The sequence below is a fragment of the Oppia nitens genome, unplaced genomic scaffold, assembly GCF_028296485.1.
Source record: "Oppia nitens isolate AA-2021 unplaced genomic scaffold, nextdenovo-longstitch-racon4-pilon3 scaffold9_pilon_pilon_pilon, whole genome shotgun sequence".
NCBI lineage: Eukaryota > Metazoa > Arthropoda > Arachnida > Sarcoptiformes > Oppiidae > Oppia > Oppia nitens.
The window spans coordinates 2,395,499-2,417,848 of record NW_026533253.1 but is presented as its reverse complement, the minus strand read 5'-3'; the positions used below and the strand labels follow the sequence as shown (position 1 = coordinate 2,417,848).

At 23.5% G+C, this 22,350-nt stretch overlaps 1 protein-coding gene across 1 annotated transcript; it reads left to right on the top strand.

Moving 5' to 3' along the window:
- Positions 1 to 868: 868 nt before the first annotated feature.
- Positions 869 to 7,509, top strand: LOC128964750 (proton channel OtopLc-like). Its single transcript, XM_054311386.1, has 9 exons — positions 869 to 1,068; positions 5,295 to 5,409; positions 5,484 to 5,577; positions 5,721 to 5,903; positions 5,987 to 6,159; positions 6,213 to 6,675; positions 6,736 to 6,930; positions 7,007 to 7,155; positions 7,222 to 7,509. The coding sequence occupies exons 1-9, from the start codon at positions 869 to 871 to the stop codon at positions 7,507 to 7,509; spliced, it is 1,860 nt and encodes a 619-aa protein (XP_054167361.1).
- Positions 7,510 to 22,350: the final 14,841 nt, after the last annotated feature.

Genomic DNA, 22,350 nt, shown 5'->3' with positions numbered 1-22,350 from the left:
ACAACATGTGTTAAACATTAGTGAAAGATTAAATGATAAGAGAATATAATTTGTGTTTTATTTAATCTTAATTATACTTTACTATACAGTTATACTGTTAGCAATATAATGATAATTGTGTTTGAATGGCAAAAAAATATTATTCAAGTGATTGTTGCAAAATTGGAGTTTAGCCATCGGTGCTAAATCAAGCTTACGGTAATCAAAGTTTGCAACAAAAAAATAAATAAGCAATAAATATAATATAGTATTGAAATTGTTTTTATTTGAAAATCTGGTATATATTATATTAACAGCAATATAGTTGTGATAAAGAGAGAAGTGTGGGAACAGTTGAATAGAGGGTCTCAACTCTATTAAAGCTAAATGATTGGTCACTTGGCTTATGGGCTCTCATGAGGAGAACATCATTTGAATTTGAAAACTAACTAAACTAGATATGAATGTCAAACTCATACACAAACAAAAACACATCTTTTAGTGATGGCATACCCGGTATGCTATACCGTAAACAGTGTTTCTCAAATGGTAAGCCCTATGCCCTCAAACATAGACTATTCCATAGATAGTGTAGCGAAAGGTGAAGGCACTGAAAAATTGATGGGCAATATTGAGAGCTTAACTTTAAACGACTAGTCCTTATACATAGTCCTTACAGTCCTTACAGTCCTTATAGGCCACATATACGCCCTTAACTAGTGTTCAACTTTTAAACTGTCAAACTCTGTGTCCCAAACAAAGGTTTGGCCCAAAACTTGTATTTATTTGTGTGTTATCTGACAATAATGTCATCATATTATAAACTATTAATATTATTTGCAATTAATTAATTTGTTTTGACTAAACATTTTGAGTGAATTTTATTACAATGTTTGACAAGTGGTGCACTTCTTGTACCGGAGAGACTCTGGAAATATCTCAAGAGATGAACTCACAAAATGATTTACAGACTGAGGCCGAGACAACCACTACTATAATGTTGGATAAGAGTGATACCAGTGCTGACAAACGAGACCACAATAATAGATGCAAATCCATTAAAAAGAAATTCAATCCACACTATGCCAGGTATGCATCAAACACTCATTTTCATCCAATTTATATGCAAATTAAGGTTTTAATTATATAATCATAAGAGAAATGCTTGTTCTTTATAATAATATTAAACTATAATTAAATGGTTATTTACACAATAATATGCAGTAATGTTATAAATTAAAAATATATTGTTTTTATCAATAGTTTTGTTTAAATATAAAATAGTAATATAAAATAAAATAAAAAAGTTTGTAGGTTTTGACATTTGAGAAAACATGTCAAGCGATACAATGAATTCAATCAAATATAAAATACATTGACTTTTAATGGCACAAACACTGATTTTTGTATATTGGTTTCACATTAATTATATATCCATTACTTATAAATGTATTTTTTTTTTGTACTATTTTTTGTATTAAATTTGTTTTTTGTTTTAAAAGTTATACTTTTGACAAAAACGATTGACCCGTCATTTATTTTGGACAATATTTTTTTTCTACTATCAAAAAAATAAATTTTACTATTTTCACTGAACTTGAAATTGTAATTTTATTTAATTAGTTAAATAATTATAACATATTTAATAAAATATGACGAAAATTTTTAATAACATATGTGTGATATAAAATTGGCTAAAAATTAGGTGAAATATTAATAGATAGTTATGAATATATCAATGATCCACATAAAGCCATATAAATTGATATATAAGATAAGGTATGATATATGTTATGATTATTTGCAATGACATTGTAAGCGTACTTCAGACGTAAAACAACAATCACTTGTATCTCATGAGTGTTGACCCAAATGAGAAGCCAGTGTTCAACAGACAACTTGTCGCACATATAGACAAACATTGATATTCATAATGAAAGTGAAAGTGTAGTGAAATGCCAAACATTGATATATTAAATGGTTTTAACAACACTTGTTCTTATGATTCCTTAGGGAATATCTCTTAAGGTAAGTATCATTACATTAGTGCCATAATGTGTGTGTATATGTGTGTCTCCAACTCGTCTATTGCCGTCTAAATGTTTGCCGTTATGTTATGTGTTATCTTATAAAGCAATGACCCATAAAATCATTTGATGGCTCTGTGTCTGTGTTTACATTGGTATCCAATTAAACAATTAATTGTGTGATAATGTTTTCGGATAATAATGTTTAAATCTATGATAACAACATTTAGGATAAATAGTAAATGTATTTAGTAATTAAAACTTATCATTTTCAATCAATTTATATAACATGTATTTTTAAAAGCTCTTATCAAAATTTAATATATAATTTTGTCACATATTTAATTCAATATTATCATTAATAGATAAAATAATCTATAATAATATATTAAAATTAGTTAAATTATGCATTTTTTTTAGAAATTTGTCAGAAATATATGACACTTCAATTAATTTTTTATATTTTATAATAATGAATTAAATTGTATAAGTAAAAATAAAGTAAATTGATAGTTTATCATATTTTTGTAACATATAATTTAATAATATATTTAGTTTAATTATAATTTATAAAAGTTATTTAGTATATTATTGTATATGAATTATTAGTCAAATTATTTAAAAATTTAGTTATAAATATTCTAAAAACATTTATAGCTTATTTGTGTTATCAAAATGCTTTTATGAATGATAAAACCTTTAATAAACAAAATCAATTTATTTAAAGGCAGTTATATTATAAATGAGCATCATTTTAATATTTTTAAATAATATTGCAAAAAAATAAAAACTAGGAAATGTTTACAATTAATATTGTCAAAATTTTATCGACAATTTTAGAAATTATAGTAAAAAATATATCGTTTATATAAATTATTTATTTATTTATGATCAATTATTATTCATTTTATAATTTTTTGTTTAGTTTAGTTTATATTAAAATATAATAAAATTTTTTATGTAATAAGTAAAAATGCTGTGCATGGCAGCAAAATAAAGCAATACAGATTATTTTAAGTATAAGTAACTAATATTTACATATTATTTATGTATATAATTTAGCTAATAAATTTATAAATTATTTTTATAATTTAAAATCATATTATTATAGAAAAAAATAGAATATTGAATAATTTATATAATTACAATAATGTTATTTAAAAATTAGTTAATATATAAAATAATTTCATTAATTATAGTAACAATGATAAAAATAAACAATGTTTATAAAAAATATTAAAAACACAAAACTATTTATAAAATTAAATTTTTATCTAAATTAAGATTTTAAAATAAAATGAGTTTAAAACAATATTTCAGTAATTATAATAACAAAAAAAATATTGACATAAATGAAAATTACTAATAACATCCTGTTGTTGATAATCAGTATTTTTGTTAAATACTAAAAATTAAACAATTATTTAAAAACTATAATAACTTATATCTAAAAATTTCATGCTTTTAAGTGCTATGATTTAATACACTATTCATACTTATTATTATAAATATTTTATTAGACTAAAATCTTAATTTTATAAATGTATAATAATTCTATACTTAGTAAGGTTATAATTTTTATTTAAATAATAGTAATCATTAAATAGGATACATATAAAGATAAAACACTTATTTCATATTTTCAAATAATATTAGATAGTAAAGTAAAAATATTTGTTATAACTTTATAATAATATGAATTACTTATTGTTTGTATTGAAAGAGTAATTTTGTGACAAATTCGCATTAATTTAAAGGAATTTGAAATAAGTGTTGCGTTAATTGCCTTGAATTTGAATTGCTTTCACAGTTAATATGATATATAAAATGTTTAGAAATTAAACATAATTCAGTATAAATTTATATATATTTATATATCAGTATATATATAACAAATTATATTTAACAAAAATTATAAGTTTAATAAACTTTAGAATAAATATTTTTATAGATATAAAATATAAATATAAATGTAATGTATTTATTATTATTATTATTTTTGCCGTTTGATTTAAAAATAACTGAATACTAAATCAAATGTTTCTTATTTTAGCATATTTTACATTTTAATGTAAATAAAACATATTAAAATATATTTTTGACAATATTTTTTGAAAATTGCATAAATAAATATTAAATACATGCATTTGCATATTGATAGTATATTTTAAAAAATCTTAATTGATAATTTAATAAGAAATATTATATATGAATATTTAAATTTATATTAATGATAACTTACTAATAATATCAAGAAATAAATTTACTATTTAATTAAATGTTTAATAATAAACTAACAAATGATTCACTAATTAGTAAAAGTATTGTGATTTGAGACCGATATATACAGTAGTCAATAGTCAATTTGCAAACAGTTTTTAGTCTTATTTAAAATGTATTGGAGCGTCAAATAGATGATTGGGTCACACAATACCTAACCATAACAGTGTATATATGTTTAACCACTGTTTTTGTAGGAACAGGTACTATGCAAACACCAGCGACAGAACCACAAAGGGCTGGTAGTCTCAGTTCATTGATCAGCAATAATAGTGATGTGAACTGTAAGTTCAGTCTCTATAAACTATGTCTTAGCAGAAGTTCCTTTGATTTGGACAGACATCAAAACAATCAGTTGTTGCCTAAGAATTCAAAGTCTGTATATATTGTCATTATATAACATATACTATAACTGTATTTTACAAAATAAGTGTATTAAATGTGGTTTGTGTTAATTAATAATAATATTTTTATAGAAAATGTTTGTTCAATTAACATATAAATTATTAAAAAAAAGTAAATTACTGTATCATTGAATAGATTAATATTACGTATGAAAAAATTATTTACAATTTTTTTAATTGTTTCGATAATAAGTATTACTAATAATTTTTTAAAAAGCAAATAGTGTCGATTCAATTAGGCATGACTTACAAATGTGGTATGAAATGAAATAAAAGTATATTAATGTATAAATTTATGTATAATAACCTTTGCATTGATTTTCTACATAATATATTACATAACTAAAATATATATTATATAAAATCTTATTTATTATAACTCAAACCGCATTTTTTGCCCTTATTATTATTATTATTATTAATAATAATAATATTATTATTTTTTATATTTTTTTAATTATTAACTGAACAAAGCATTTCTCTTAATTGAAATATTTGTTAAATTTTTTGTATTAATTATGATTTAAAATGCTTTTATATAAAATCAAAGTTTAAGGCCAATAATAAAATCGATGTTTATTTTAAATAACTAATGTATTGACAGGACTGCGGCCTTTATAGTGACCAGTTCTATATACGGACAGCTATTGGTAGTCATATGTCTGGCCTTTTTCACGGCAGAGATCGTCACACTTAAGATACCATTGCATTACTTTGAGGTAATTAAAAAAAAAATATTTTTATAACAATTATCAGACATTATCATATTAATTGATTGTTGTTGTATTTATAGGGCTTTTATCTTTACCTATATTCAGTCAGTTTACTATTTTTACTATATGTATACATCTATCTGCTAAGTGATGTACCGAAATATGAAGCAAATCGTAAGTAATATTTTTTTTGAGTCACGGATTTTTAGTCATAAAATTTGTTAATTTAAAAGTCAGACAATTTTTCAATAACACTGTATAGTTCAAGGATTTGTCTTAATTTTCATTTATAAAATGCATGCAATGACTAATAATAGGACTCAAGCCTTCAAACGGGAAAAAGACTCAAAAGACCGGAGAAACGGATAGATCTCACGCTTCGATATTCTTACGAATCGGTGGTATTGTCTTTGGACTCGGAGTTATGGTTTATAATGGATTAGAATTTGGAGCATATTTTGAGATACCCTATAATTCTCCCTGTTATTCAATACTATTGGGTATTTTTTAGAAATTATTAAATTTATTATTATTATAATTAACAACTTTTTTAATATTCATAAAAAATTACTATAATTATTAGGCGTGAATCCAATACTTCAGGCAGCGTTTACTTTCGCACAAATGTATTTCATATTTACATATTCACGACTAATGATTCATAAATTCAAACTAATTGCAAGACTTGGATTAATGCATTTGGTGGCCACTAATTGTTGTGTTTGGATTAGGACTCTCGGAAAGGAAACACTCCACGTATGATATGATTTTTAACGATACAATCATTATAATTATAATCTGTTTAATAGGAACTCAAGAACAGTGGTTCGTCGCATGCATTTCTTGAAGAGCTTATTCTTCCGCTTCGCAATCAAATCACAAGAAGCAAATCCCGATCAATACATGATAATTACAGCGAAGTCAGCGACTCTATTGTTAACACAACAACAACTCCATTATCGACGACAATAAATCGGTCAAATCCGTGTCAGAAGGAGAACATAATGGGAACCATATTATCGGATGCTTCGCCTTATTTATATCCATTTATTGTTGAATACTCCCTAATCGGTGCCGCCTTTCTATATGTCATGTGGTCCACAATAGGTCGCGGAAAACGCAATAACCTTTGCAATGGTAATGACAATTCTTCGACACCAACTTCACCAATAAGTAGTCCCGGACTACAAATCGACAATTTAAGCACATCTTCGGGTCAAACGTACAGTACTACAACTCCAGCACTCTATAGTTGTCTCGGTTCCAGTAAAGGTATATTAAAGACAATTTTAGTTAAAATTGATTAATAATTATCAAAAAAATAAATTACAGGACTTTTTAGTGGATTCTTGTTTTTGGCCGTTTCTGTCACTGCTCTCATAATATTCTTTGTTTTGGTTCACAATCCTAACTATAAACTGATGGCAACTCTTATTAGTGATATTTCCCATTCAGCGCTATTAATACTCAGTTGTATCGCTATTTTATTGGGATTTATTAAAACCAGACGGTTAAAGTTTCAGCCGGGTATGCATTTTCATCTATTAATTATTGATTTCTTTTTTTGACAAAATTATATAATTTACAGGAATATCTGAAACAGCAGACGGAGGACTAAGAGATCTTTTGTTAAGAGTGGCAGCCTTTGGTCTTTACATTTATTCTTTCTTTGGTGTGATTGCCGGAGCCATGGAATTAAATTCTGTACAACACCTTCTGGTTTTGGCTACCAGTGCTTTGACAATACTTCAGGTATGTATCAAATAAAATACATCAGCTATGGATATAACTGATATACATATATATTTGATTCATTAGGTGACACTGCAGTCGTTGTTCATATCAGATGTGGTATGTCGTAAGCGAAGCTCACAGAAACAACCGGGACGTCAATTGATCACATTTTTACTGATCAATAACCTAACCCTTTGGATAATCTATACGTTTGAGATGCAAAAAGTGGAGGCATCGCCCCTCCAGCTCAGTGTGTATGGCTATACCACTTGGGCTCTCATTATACGGATAACACTTCCGTTATCCATATTCTATAGATTTCATTCGGCCATCACTTTTGCCGAAGTCTGGAAAAACTCTTACAAATATTAATTAATATATTTGTTTGGCTCTCAAATACTAACATTTTTTTTTGGTTCATTATTACATTTATTTATCGCTAATAATCATTATGTAAATTAACTTTAAATGCATTCATCATTTGTAACTTAAATGCCTCATATAATTTGCGATAATATTGAATCCCATTTCTCATTATTATTATATTATATTTAAACTATAAAAAAAATAAATATATCATTTATTATTTTAAAATTATAATTTATATTATTAAAATTTTATTTATTTATAATATTTACATAAACTATGGTTTAATGTTATTTTTAAAGTACATTGTAAGTAGTAGTACTGATAATTACTTATAATACTTAACTTAGAGTACTTTCATTACAGTATTTTATGCAATTTATTTGTTACGTTTGTGACATTATTGCCAAAAATATTTGTACATTATATTGTATATTTTGTTTAGTAGTTTATCTAAATGCTAAAAATTTAACTGAAAAATACAGTAGTTTTTTATGGCCACTAATATTCTAAAATTATTTTTATCACTGCAAACATTTATCGGAATATAAATTATTTTTAATGTAAAATCAGTGTATTTTTTATGTATGGTTTGCATGTTTTTAAATTATTTAAAAGGGAGGAAATACTTATAGTATATAAAAATTGCAAACATTTACAAGTCTTAGACATTAAAGACAGTACTTAATATAGAAGTGGGTTAGAGAGCAAAACCATCTAATTTAGTATAACTATCTCTAGCATAACGGCTCCCAATACTCTTGTCATAGGCCTCTAAGCAAAAAAATGTTATAAAACATCAATATATAGCAAAATTTTATACTCTAACTGTTAGACTAACATAAGTAGACAAGTTTTAGTATACTTTATATCATTTTGGATTACATAATTATTTTTGTATATATTTGATTAAGTAATTAGATACAGTTTTTTATAAATAATATATAATGTAATTTATTTTTATTTATCTATAGTGTTGTCAATACTAGATATATAAACCTTGAGATTTAATTAGATGATAATAATTTGTAATTGATTTAGAATTAATAAAAATAAAATATATTATTTAATTAGTAATAAATTTCAAAAGAATATTAAGTAATTATAATTATTTAAGTATTAAACTTAATAATGGCATTATAAAAGTGCTATTTTTACAATAAAAATAATATATTTTTGAAACTATAAAAACTACAGAAATAATTATTTTACTTTATATTAAATGATAATTTTAATAAAAATATAATATTAATAGTTATTGCTATTTGTTTAAGTCTAGAAAAATAGAAATTATGACCAAAATCATAATTATTTATTCAATTTTAATAATACTTACTATTCAAATAGTGAGCAAAACTAAAAATATGTTATATTTTGTCAAATTTTAAACAACAATTATATTGTTAAATCAATTTTCATTTAAAGTAGATAATATAAATATTAACTATTTTTATTTAACTATTATTTAATTTTAATAATAAGATAAAATTTTTATAAAATATAGTCTTATAAATAAAAATTTATCAATTGTTATGATCTATTATTTTATCATTGTGTAAAATAATATTTATTATTATACTAATAGTAAAATCTGTGTTTTATAGTAAAGGTTAGCGTTTTCAATAGCAGACATTAAACCATAAGTGATGAAAACCATCAAAAAAGGTCAACTTAACGATAATATACAATGTGCTAAACATATAAAAGATTTTATACAATAAAAATAAAATTTGTGAACAAAAAAGTAACAAAAAATAGTTTATTTTATAGTTTATAGTGATGAATATCACTATATATAATATATCGGTATTTGGTTATAAACGATCTAAAAATGAAAAAACAAAAAACAAATTTAGTACTGTATTAGCAATATGTGAATACTGTAGTTAATTGCATTAAATATACAAAAGTGTTTGATTTTTTTGTAAAATCACCTAATAATATATATATAATAATTATTACTATAATATTATAAATTAGCAGCAATACATTACTACAAATAATGATAACATCAATTAAATGATTTATAAACCATATTATATTTTATGTATTATATAATTTCCAAAACACTGAGTATATTGTTTTATCACATTTTTAGATTTTATAATCCTCATAAATTATTGCAATAAAGACTATTTCACAATTATGATAAAAATTAATTAAAATTACAATTGGATTCCTAAATCAGGATTCCTGTTTTTACAGGAATCCCTATGTCTGAAAGGAATAAGACAAGGAAAGGGATCTAAAATGATTCAATAGACAGGATTGGGATTTAAAAAACAAAAACTCTAAAAAAGACTCTGTTTTCAAGAAAATTGTTTATAAGAATTTTATTTATATCTACATAAGGCTAAAGGTTATAATATAAATAAAACAAAAAACTTGTATAATTTTTTTAATAAAGCAATTTTTAATTATTATTTTTATTTTAATCTATCATTTTATTAATTTTTCTTCGAGTAAAGTTAATTACTGATAATTTTGTAAACAAAGATAACAAACAATTTGTTTAATCAGTGTAACAATAAAAATAATATTAATATTAAAGTAAAGCTAATTGTAGTTTACATGAGATGAACGGGAACAGGGATCAGACATTAAAATTGTAAAAAGTTGTCTATTTATAACAATTTATGTATTGATCCAAATGGTACTAAATAATTATGAACATTTCTCTAAAACATTAACCATTATTTCAAATATCATATATGATATCATTTTAGTGTCTATAAAATCTAATTACATAGAAATTCCCAAGAGTTAAATGAATCAAAAGTAGCCATAAATTGTTGAAAACATTTTTAATTTTAAACTCATCTTTGATTTTTATATTACTAAAATACAAACAAAATGTGGTTATAATGATTAAAATAATCTATTGTCTAATATTATATAATATATTCACAATTGCAGTAATCATTCATTTTTATGGTAAATATAGCACATATAATACTTTTAGTAAATAGTATGTGTTAGAGACAACAGAGTTAATGTTTTTAACATTTTTATGATAATAGACTTTATTTAATTATATTGTATATGTATTGCGAACCATTATGTCAGGTCTTTTCGTCCAAAAAGTTAGCTTTAAGTTTGATATACTGTACATACAGACAAAAATAATAAGTGTGTAGAGAAGCAAAATGAGTTGTTATCACATTGAGATGCCTGAGCCGGGTCTGGTAGGTCTATTATTAATGTTCAATTACTGTCATAAGCTATAATTGAATCAATATGTGCACAAACAGCACAAACACCAGCCAAATACTGGTATGAATTTGCACCGACACTGCAACCAAACCCAGTAGTGATTGTCTTTTATGGCAACAAATGAATTATTTAGTATTGATTTGGGATCACTGTTCAACATTAATGTCTACTTATGGTCACTAATATTTGATTTTACACAAACATTACTAATATCCATCTATCTATCCCCTCATTATTATTATTATACATTTATATAGACAAATAAACATTTAACTAAACAATCTGACAATATGTACACAACTATTAATATAATTGTTTTCAATTTGTGATTATAATGAATTGAACTTCACATCGATATCAATGATATGATCATTTGATTAATGAACAAAATATACGGATTCCTTGTTTTATACTAACTTTGATCCGAAATTTAAGGCTAACATTGTTTGATACTTTAAAATAAATGATTCATTAATGGCATTAAATTCCTAATCATTTTTCAACTGTAGGTTTTGTGATAAATGATAGACAAAAATTTTTAAATTTGTTTAAAATAATAATTGAATTTTATATTAAAATAATTTTATATATTTATTACAAACTAATTAAAAATATAAAGAATAATGCAGATTGATTGTCAAAACAATTCATTAAATCAATTTCAATGTACAAACAATATATATATATTTACAAAAATATACATACGATTACTGATGTATAAATAAATAATTTAAATATTGATTATAATAATTTAGTAAATAAAAATTTATATTTATAGTAAAATAAATAGTAAATGATTACATAAATTGATATCAATTGTTTATATCAATATTGCAAATCTTATAAAATATTTATAGTATTAATAAAACAGTAAATGTAGATAATAATTGAATAAAAATATATAATGATAAAACAATAAATAGTATTTGATATGTTCGGTACATTAGGTCAAACTGGTCTCAGACTAATGTATAGTGTTTTTGCTTTTATTTAGTGGTGTTTTGCCAATTGGTTTATAGCCAACAAAAATAATTCGGACCACAAATTATATGACAAAACAAAAGTCTATTTGTTATATAAGTTATGGCATGAATTCCATTACATGTATGAGTACTATACATCCAAAAACCGTAAGGCCTATCAGTTTACCTAATTTTAGAGTCTCTCTCTCTCTCTCTCTCTCTCTTTCTTTCTTTTTCTTTCTTTCTTCTCTCTCTTTCTCTGTAATGCAACACAACTGCATTTTATGGTCGCTTTGGTTGCATTGGCTGAACATTTACTCCGTTACTCCAAAAAATTTCACTTTCAATTCCGTAGAGTCTCTCATCCGATATAATGTATTTGTTGTGAACTCACGGCAGAGCACAGGCTTACATGTTTGCACACATCTATGCAACCGTTTCTTACATAACCGACTCTCACATTCACTATACATCAAACTATATATATATATATATATAATTATTTTCCAGATGAAAGTCTATAAAATTTCAATTACTACTATTTTTTTATTTATCTTAGTTTAGGTATGAATTTAGAAATGATTTGGCATTTCTCGTGACACCATTTATCATCAAATCATTTATTAAAAATTCATATTTTATATATTTTTTCTTTTTTTTTAATTCAATACAATCTTTTATTAATAGTATTTATTCGTAATTCAAAAACCCGTCAATTTAATAGTCACTTACTTAACTCAAATATTGTTTAGAGTTTAAAATTCTTATAAAATGTCTTGAATTTTTATACACAGATTTTATTAAAGAAATAATAATAATAATAATAATGACTTCTCAACTTTAAATTAAAAAAAAATCAATAATCATTTATGACTATTTATTAATATTTTTAATTAAAACTAATAATTTTTTAGTTTAAAACAGCTATATTAATGGATTTTATCAATTTTAAAATAATAAAATGAATAATGTATGGAATAAAATAAAACTTGTATTCAAATAACAGTATATACTTCAAACATAATGATTAATCTAATTTATTTCTAATATTTTTTTTCTCTAATTTAGTCACTGATTATAGAATTAAAAAAATCTTATAAAACATATTTCTGATTATTTATAATGATTTATAAATGCAAAAATGTTAACATCTTAAAATGACACAATACTTTAGTAATTAATAAAAACAATATAAAAGCAAAATTTAATTTGTTAGCACAACTCGCAAGCAATCTATAATATACAGTATATATAAGTTATTCAAATATTTTTATATAACAAAAAAAGCGTTAGTATTGACCATAAGGTCTGTAAGTAATTAATCTTAAGAGCAGAGCTTTGCTTTGTTTTCGATTGCTTTTAAAAACTCTGCGATAAAGCAATCAATTGTTTAGCGAGTGTTCAGCCCTTCATTTGCTATCAGTTGTGAATCAGTCGATCAAATATAAGCCCCGTTTCAGCTGTGAGTTTGTCGATCAATACTTGCAAAATATATTGCATATTATTTTTATATAATTAAAACGATATTTTATGTGCAAAATTCAGTTAAAAAAAGGTTAAAACAATATATTATACAACAATATAACACAACAAAAGATGAGAGAAAAGTTTGCACAACCATTGACTTCACATTTTTTGTGTGTGTTTAGCATTTAATTAAAACTGTCTCACTTTGTGCTAAACCAAATCTATATGAGTTGCACCACAAATACATAGATATATCATAGATTATACTTAATATATACATACAAATAAAAATTAAAACTCCTCCTCTAAGCATTAAACGTTATAATATCGCGCCCATATATATTGCTGTTATACTATAAAGCGTACAGTAATAATGTAAAGATTTATATATAAGATATTATTTTTTAAATTAATTAATTAACTAATAAAATATAAATTATAATTTTTTATTGAAATAGAAATATTTTAAATTTTTAACAATTATTAAAATTTAATTTTATTTATGAATATATTAATTATTATTTAATTATTATATTTTAATTTAATAATTATTTAAATTTGTATTTAATAAATTATTAATTGTATTAATTATTAATATGGAATATATAAAAAATTATTAATTATACAAAATTATTATAAAAAATATTAATTATAAAAAATATATATATTTAATCTAAAAAAAATGTAGATATTATATGACAACTATGACATTAGTTTTATTATTATTATTATTATTATTAGACATTTTAATTAACTTTAATTAACTTTAAAAACTATATTATTGCACATAATTGATTGTTATTAATATTGTATTGTATTTATCACAATATTTAGTACTATTTATAACTAATATTTATTATTTAATCACATTTGTTATCACAAATCTAAAAGTACTTAAACAACACGTGGACTTAGTTTGTTTTCAATGCCACACAATGTCATCCTATAATACAGTCAATAGTATATATGCGCGCAATATTATAGCGTCTAATGCTTAAGGGGCGGAGTTTTTACATGGCATAGTTATTATACACACTAAGTTGTATTGTTTGTATATATTAAGTATAATCTATGATATATCTATGTATTTGTGGTGCAACTCATATAGATTTGGTTTAGCACAAAGTGAGACAGTTTTATAGATAAGAAATATAAGAAATTAGATTTTTGGCAAATGATATGTAATATTATTGATTGGATATATTGTTAATACAATCAGTTATCGCTAGAATTGATTGGGAAGTGTCTATGAGTTGGTTAGTGTTTTGGCACTATTGGACTTAATTGATCACTGGTTGGCAATGGGCGCACATGTTTGACACAATGTCCACATCACGCCATATTAATCCTATTATTTGTATTACTTTTTTTTGTTGTTCAATGTGTTTGTTATATATTATGTAAGCCATGAATGAGATGAAAGAAAGTGAGAGACAATCCGTATGAGAGACACAAAACTCATCGTCTCTTCCGTTCATTGCTTTCAATGATGAGACAACACATGCATTCGTATACATTATAGTAGTATATAGAGTGACCAACTTCGAGGATTAGCCTTGATTAAGGATTTGCCAGATAAGTAGCACTTATTGTTATAATCCTTTACTCTGTTGTCATTTAATAAAATACTATTAATAGTAAAATTACTATTTTATTATTAAATGTTATGCTAATCAATAGTGTAGTATAAATTCATTGATTATTATATTTCATGTAAATTAACATAATCTAACATTATTTTTTTTATATGCAAAATTGTTATTCATAAAAAATTAATATATTTTATCTTCTATAATTATCTTGAGTAAAATTAGTTTAACTAAAATATTTTATATGAATTGATAAATAATTAATAGCTAATTAGTTATAGTAAATAATGAGATAAAATTTATTTAAAATTATTGTTAAGAAATGCAATTTATGTTTTTAAGATTTTCAATTAAAAAAGTTGGTCAGTCTAGTTGTAGTGTTTGTTTGTATTTACTAATACTTAGTCTATTACATAACAAATAGATATAAATATATAGAAACGTCAAACATGTTATATATTTTTGACATAAACTTTTCTTTTATAACCAGTTATGCAATCATTATTTTGTTTGTTTATTTGCAGCACTGCTATCATTAACAGACAAATTAGATAAACTCTACAGACATTCAATAATTGATTGCTTAACAGTTAGTGGTTTTTCATTTGGAAATGATTTTAATATTAATTGGGAGTCCAAAGCAAATAGTGATAACTAATTAAGAGATAGTAATCCATCTCCAGTTGAGTCGACTGTAAAACCCAACGATGTTTTGCTTGTTATGGATGTGTCGATTAAAACGGAGAGTCAATGTTAAGCGGGTTGTCCTGTCTTTCCCATTGCTTTACATATATAGGGTTTGGCATTCATGTTAATTGCATCCTCGGGGAAGTTACTCAACAATCCGACAACCCTTGTAAACAACGTACCCTTTCTCTCAATAGAGACATGAGTTCAATAAGTTAGGTATGAGCTCTCTATTTGCAATCCATTCGTTAACAGAATTACCATCTTTTCGGTGAAAATAAGTTTCGATTTCATTATGAGATCAGATATAAGATAATGGTTTAGTTGGTTATAGTAAAAGTCCTAATTATATAGGAATGGCTTATATTTTATTTCTACTTTCATTCAATATATTCATTTGACTCTTATTGTTGGATAAACATTAAGCACATACTTAATAGTCAAAGTCATTAAAGAGGTGATCACATTATCGTTTTGTTTTATTTATCGCTTTTATTGTAATCAAAATTCTAGTCAACAATAATTATGGGGACAAACATTTTTGTTCAATTGATCATTATTATCAATTAATCTATTTTTATATATACAGTATAAATGACGTATAAAAAAATATTTAATCACAATTGTTTGGTACTTTTCTTTAAAAACTGTTTATTTTAGTCTAATAATGATTTACAGTATTTTTTTATCAATGAATCGATTTTTTGCTACAAATGTTATTGACATTTATACAAATCAATATTATTTTTAAGCGTTCATATATTATATTATTGACACGAAGCTATTTTATATATATATATCTTTCTCTCATAATAATTGTATGCAAACTATATTTAGCATTATTTTTATTAAATAACAAATAAAAATTAATTAAATATCAACATATTTGCAGATTTTTAAACGACAAACCAATCTTGTGGTTAATTAAGTTATTTTCACTGAAAGTATAATCAAAGTCATTCGTGAAGTGTTTGAATGTCATTTCGTGCTTCAAAATACAATATTTCACAATAAAGTTGTTTGAAAAGGTAGGGAAACGTAGTGGAGATCAATGTTTTATATAATATATAATGTATTTTGTTTATAACACTCAAACACATCATTATTGATGTATTACTTACTTTCTTTAGAGAGCAATGGTTTTGATAAAATATATGTTAACTCAAAATCAAACATACAGTGAATCCCAATGTTAGAGTCAATCAAATAGAGTAAGCTTTTAACTGCAATATTACTGTACAATATTCTTGCATTAATGTGTGCATCAAAACATTGGGTAAATTTTAGATAAATTTTGAAATACTCTTAATTTTAAGTTTAGATAAAAACATTGAATTAAAATATTGAAAAGAAAGTATATGAATGCAAATAATTTAATCTTAAACTTTATTTGAGGCAATTTTCTCCTAAAAATAAAATGAAAAATATATAAAATCATTGACTTTGACTTAAGAGCGCCTGAAATGTAGAAACTAAAGAACAAAAAAAAGGTATCATTTGTGTACATATTAGACACGGAGTTCACATAACATATAGCACATAAAGGGATCAATACTACCGTACCATACCATATATATGAGCACAAAGTGGATCTATAAGTTTATATATAGTGACTATAAATGTAATAATAGCCCACATTTTTCTTATTCACTGAGAGAGAGATTGAGAGCAAAAATTTTTGGAAGACTTTATTAGAACTACAAATAAAAGACGGCATACAATGGCATACAATTGATATACATTTCTCACAATATATTACTTATGGCTACACAAGCCATCCATATACTACTTTATGTACATTAATATACACTAAAGATGTTTATGATTAAATGGTATATCGGAGAGAGAGAGAGAGAGAGAGAGAGAGAGACAAAAAATGAACATTAAGTTAACAAAATTACTTTCATTGTATTGATATAGTCATGTCTCAGACCTATCGCTACCAATCACTCTCCAAATAGCTATAACTGTACACAAATAATACACAAATAAATGAGTTTTTCTATTAATTTTGAATAAATTGCTTTCTCTTTTTTTTCCTTATATTATATATATTTCTATAGATAATTATTTTCTTAATTATTTTTTACATAAAATCTGTGTATTTTGACAATTAATGTTTCATATGTTTTTTATTATTATACAGATATTATGATAAAAAACAATTTTTCTAATGAAAATGCATAAAGTTTAAATATACAATAGTATAATAACATAATGTTTTTTAATTATATAAAAATGATTGCTCTAAATAACAAAATATATTATAATATAATGGGTTAACAAAAAATGGCAAATTATTTAAGTCCTTTATTTTGTTGGACTCATCCAATTTCATTGATGACTCTTTTCATTGTAGTCGCTATTGATGTCCATTTGTCGTCAATTAAATATCAATCTCTTCTTTTACAACATTTTTCGTTTATAAATCTATTTGTAAAAAAATAAAAATAAAAAGTCATTAGATTAACAATTTGTTATAACTATGTTTTTGACAGATTTCAATAACATTTTACTATTGAATAATATTAGTCATTAAATATTTATATTTAGAAAACCATTTTTGATATATAAATGCAGATTTAATTCAATTTTTCTAACTAATGAACTGATGGCTAAATTTGATGTTAAAAAGTTAAGCTTAAGTTTAAATAAAATGTCAATCTATATTATAATATCATACAATACAATGCATAATACATAGGGTGCGGTACACTTTGACTGCATTGGTCTTTAAACAATTTGATCCCAATAGTGAACAGTCGGTCTTCAATACAATAGTCCCAAAAGTCCCCAATATATATATACACGATATATACTATGTTTAAAAATAGGCTCAAAATTAATGAAATGTATTTTCATTTATGAATCATCAATGAATTGATTACAACTTTATTTCAAAATGCATTTACAATAGCTTTGAATTAGAGTTAATAAAACAAGTTAAATGTCATTTTTTCAATTTTAATGCACCATTTCTTACAAAACATTTAATTTAGAGTTCAATTTATAAGTGATTCATGATTTCACTACTATTTTACTGTCAAAACTTTGTTTCACCCATTATTCTCAATAACTTATTTGTTTCCCCTCTTCACTGATATAAAGGCTTAAATTATTTTTATACTATCAGTCCTGTCATTAACGTAAAAATACATTGAATTATCAAATTTGTTAGTCTGATAAAGAAAGAGCTAAAATATATTGAATAGTTAATTTAGTTTAATAATACACTTAATATATATATATATATATTTCTAAAAATTATGTCGAATAATATATATATTCTAAAAAAACTAAAAAATTATTTACTATTACTTTACTATTCCTTTACTGTTCCTTTACTATTACATTTCAATGCTAAGTATTATATATTGATGATAGACTTGTTTCTATTGAAGTGTATTTTTGGGAGTATTTTAAAGTATAGTATCGATAGCACTAGTATTTTAAAAGCTGACACACGAAAGTACACAGTGTGTACTACACACTGTCTATGTTGTGATTGTAATGTAAAATAAATTATAGTCTACTTTACTGTATATAAAGCAAACTCTAAAACTATGATATAAATGATGGCTCAAACTTGATATTAGACAAAAGCACAGTCGGTGTCATCAAAAGGGATAAAGAGATGATGTTTTAATACAAAGACTGGTATTTAAAATTTGAATCACTATTTTACTGTTGTGTTCACGAGTTTTGTTTTGAGACACGAGTCGTGTATACATTGATTTTAGAGAGACAGAGAGAGAGAGAGAGAGAGAGAGAGAGAGAGAGAGAGAGAGAGAGAGAGAGAGAGAGAGAGAGAGACCCATTACTAGATTTATGACCAAAAAAATGGCCCTATCGTTTGACAATATATATTCTTTAGTTTTAACTTTTTTATAGTTAATATAACATCTATTATACTTTACTAATATTTCAATATTTTTCTCCTAATATACATATTTTTGCAAAAGAGAAATAGTGATCAAAATAAAGTTAGTCGTAAAACATACAGACAGTACTTTAGATATTATAGACTTTTACATGTGATGTGAAACTCAATTTAGGAAAAGTTCAAACATTAAGATCACGTCTTGTATTAAAAGTAAAGCAATTTTAGTCTACTTTCTTAATTTGAAACAATTTATCCTTTATATCATTGATTTATAAAACTCATTTAATTTAAAGCATTGAAATCAAGGCATTAAACGAACCATAAATAAAATAATTACATTATTTAAGCAATTTTTGTTTATAAAATTTTTAATTATTTTGTGTGATATTTATAAAAATTAATGATAAAAGTATTTTGTTTAGCTTAAGATTCTCAGTAAGTTATCTTTAACAGTAATGTATTAAATAATGAATACAATATATTTAATTTGAATATCTATTTAATATAAATTTAAACACTAAAAGATATAATTTACTATAAATAAACTAATAGCACCTAAATTTTTTTATTGTGTAAATGTATAATAATTTTTTATTAAAAAATTACTGAAATGTACATTTTATTTATAAAATAAAATTTTATTTTTTAATATTTAATATTTAATAATATTATCATTTACTGTACATAATATGTTTAGTATTAGTTATGATTGTAAATAAAACTATATAAATATTGACATATTGTACAACAAAATCGAAATTTTTGATATTATTATATATTTTATATTTGTTGTCAAAAAATATTTTTCATAAAAAGCAAAGGAAGAGAAATGCTTATTAGATTCATATTAAATGTTTAGATAAATATTAAAAAATGCTTTTTAAGGTGAATTACATTTTAATATTTGCAAATATAGGTAACAATCAATAGCTTATCTATTGGTAAAGGAATATAAATATTATGGTTTGTGATTGAAAAGCGTGTAAACATTGAGGAGAGGCTTAAAGTCAAAGCAGTTTCACTTCAAAAGTTGTTTTGAGAGCTAAAACCACAAAAGCTTTTACTCGTTATTCAACACAAAATAGAAACTGAATAAATATATTTCATTTTTAGTACTCATTGTCTGTATACTCCTCTCTGAATGTCGGCTTTATCGGCATTTGGGAGCACAGGGATGATGAATACAGCACTGGTAGTCTCATATAAAAAAATACACAAGTGATAAACACAGGCATATATCAATATATATATAGTATAAAAATTGCATTTTGAATGATGCCTTCAAAGGCATTTTGTTTTAGAAAGTAGGCCAGTCCTATGCCATACACATCTTATACACATTCACTCTATCAAAGCCTAGGGAACGACAGCTAAGAAATAGAAGATCTGTCAGCAGCAGGTGTTACCCACCGCTCACATCAAACAAATCATCAAAACATCAAATACAATAAGTTGACTCTCTCTCTCTCTCTCTCTCTCTCTCTCTCTCTCTTTCACTCCTCTTTTCTTCCGAACTCCACTGAAGAATCATTATTTCTTTGATAAAACGTAATCAAAATTTATATAATATTTATAAATATTTTAAATTTGATTTTAAAGTTATTGAAACTATATAAAAACTTTTATTATACTAATAACTAAATTTACAGAATATTTATAATATCATAATATAAAATAGTGAACGAATATTATGCAAAAAAATAAATATTTATTACATTTGATACATTAATTTTTATGACTGTACTAAATTTATTTTTAATTTTTATTAGTATCAAATAAAGTTATTTAGTTTTTTGTCAGCATATATACAAAAATATGTTGATAATTAATTATGTGTGTAAATTGTATTAAAATAATCATTTATACAAAGTTTTATTTTAACTATATTTTAAATGTAAGATTAATTGTAAATATAAAAAATCTATAATAATTTGATTGTCTAGTTTTAAATTCGACTTACGTATAAAATATTTTTATTTTTAATTTGCATATATTTTAGTATATTAAATATAATATATAATCTATTATTATTATTAATTTTTAAAAATATTCTGAAGACAAATATAACAGTTTTACAAATGATAAAATATATAATTTTTTAGTTACACACACACACATACACACACACACATATATATATATATATATAAGCACATACATATACGTACACACATACGCACACACAAAACACACACACATAAGCACATACACATACGTACACACATTTTGATTTTTCAAAATTTTTTGTTATATAACTTAAAACATATAATATTTTCTAAAACTATCATATAAATATACCATTATACTAAATATAGTATAAGGTATTGTATACAATACTATATATATTTCGGAAATTATTCAAACACAATATCCGTTATCAGTATTGGCTTAAAATTTTAATGTTTTTTTTATATAAAATGTTAAGAGAATAAATCCATAAACTAATAAAACATTATTATTATGACAGCAAATCAATATCGCAAATGGTTTGTAGTCATCTATTGTTATATACTATAAATATTATAACACTAATATATAGCGATATATAATAAAATATCGTGATTTAAACAATTCACTTAAAACAAGTAATCTAATGTTAAATCCTTTATACCGTATAATCAATGACAAAAATAGACATAAAAAATAATAAAACATTGTTATAAACATATTTTACAATTTAATACAAAGTAATTTTATGAGGATCATAGCATTATTATTAATAATAATACTAATATATATATATATATATATATATATATTTGTATATACAGTATATATATAATTTAATATTATTGCCATTTAAATTATATTTATATAAAGTAATATTACTGTATTATAATTTATATGATTTGTGTTTAGCACTAAATAAAAAGTTAAGAATAACTTACCGTTATTTTCAAAAATTATTTCAATTGTGTAAATACTTGAATATAAGTTATCTTTATTGCAGTCAGTCATGGCATACGTCTTACTCATTTTGATATACAAGTGTTTAACATTTTATTTTTTTGAAAATGTATTTTTATATGCAATACTTAATAATATA

Bases quoted from the DNA above. Each gene is read 5' to 3' on its own strand.
- LOC128964750 (XM_054311386.1), top strand. From the start codon at position 869: ATGTTTGACAAGTGGTGCACTTCTTGTACCGGAGAGACTCTGGAAATA. The intron at 1,069-5,294 runs GTATGCATCAAA...ATGTATTGACAG, and splicing joins TTCAATCCACACTATGCCAG to GACTGCGGCCTTTATAGTGA. The intron at 5,578-5,720 runs GTAAGTAATATT...GACTAATAATAG, and splicing joins ACCGAAATATGAAGCAAATC to GACTCAAGCCTTCAAACGGG.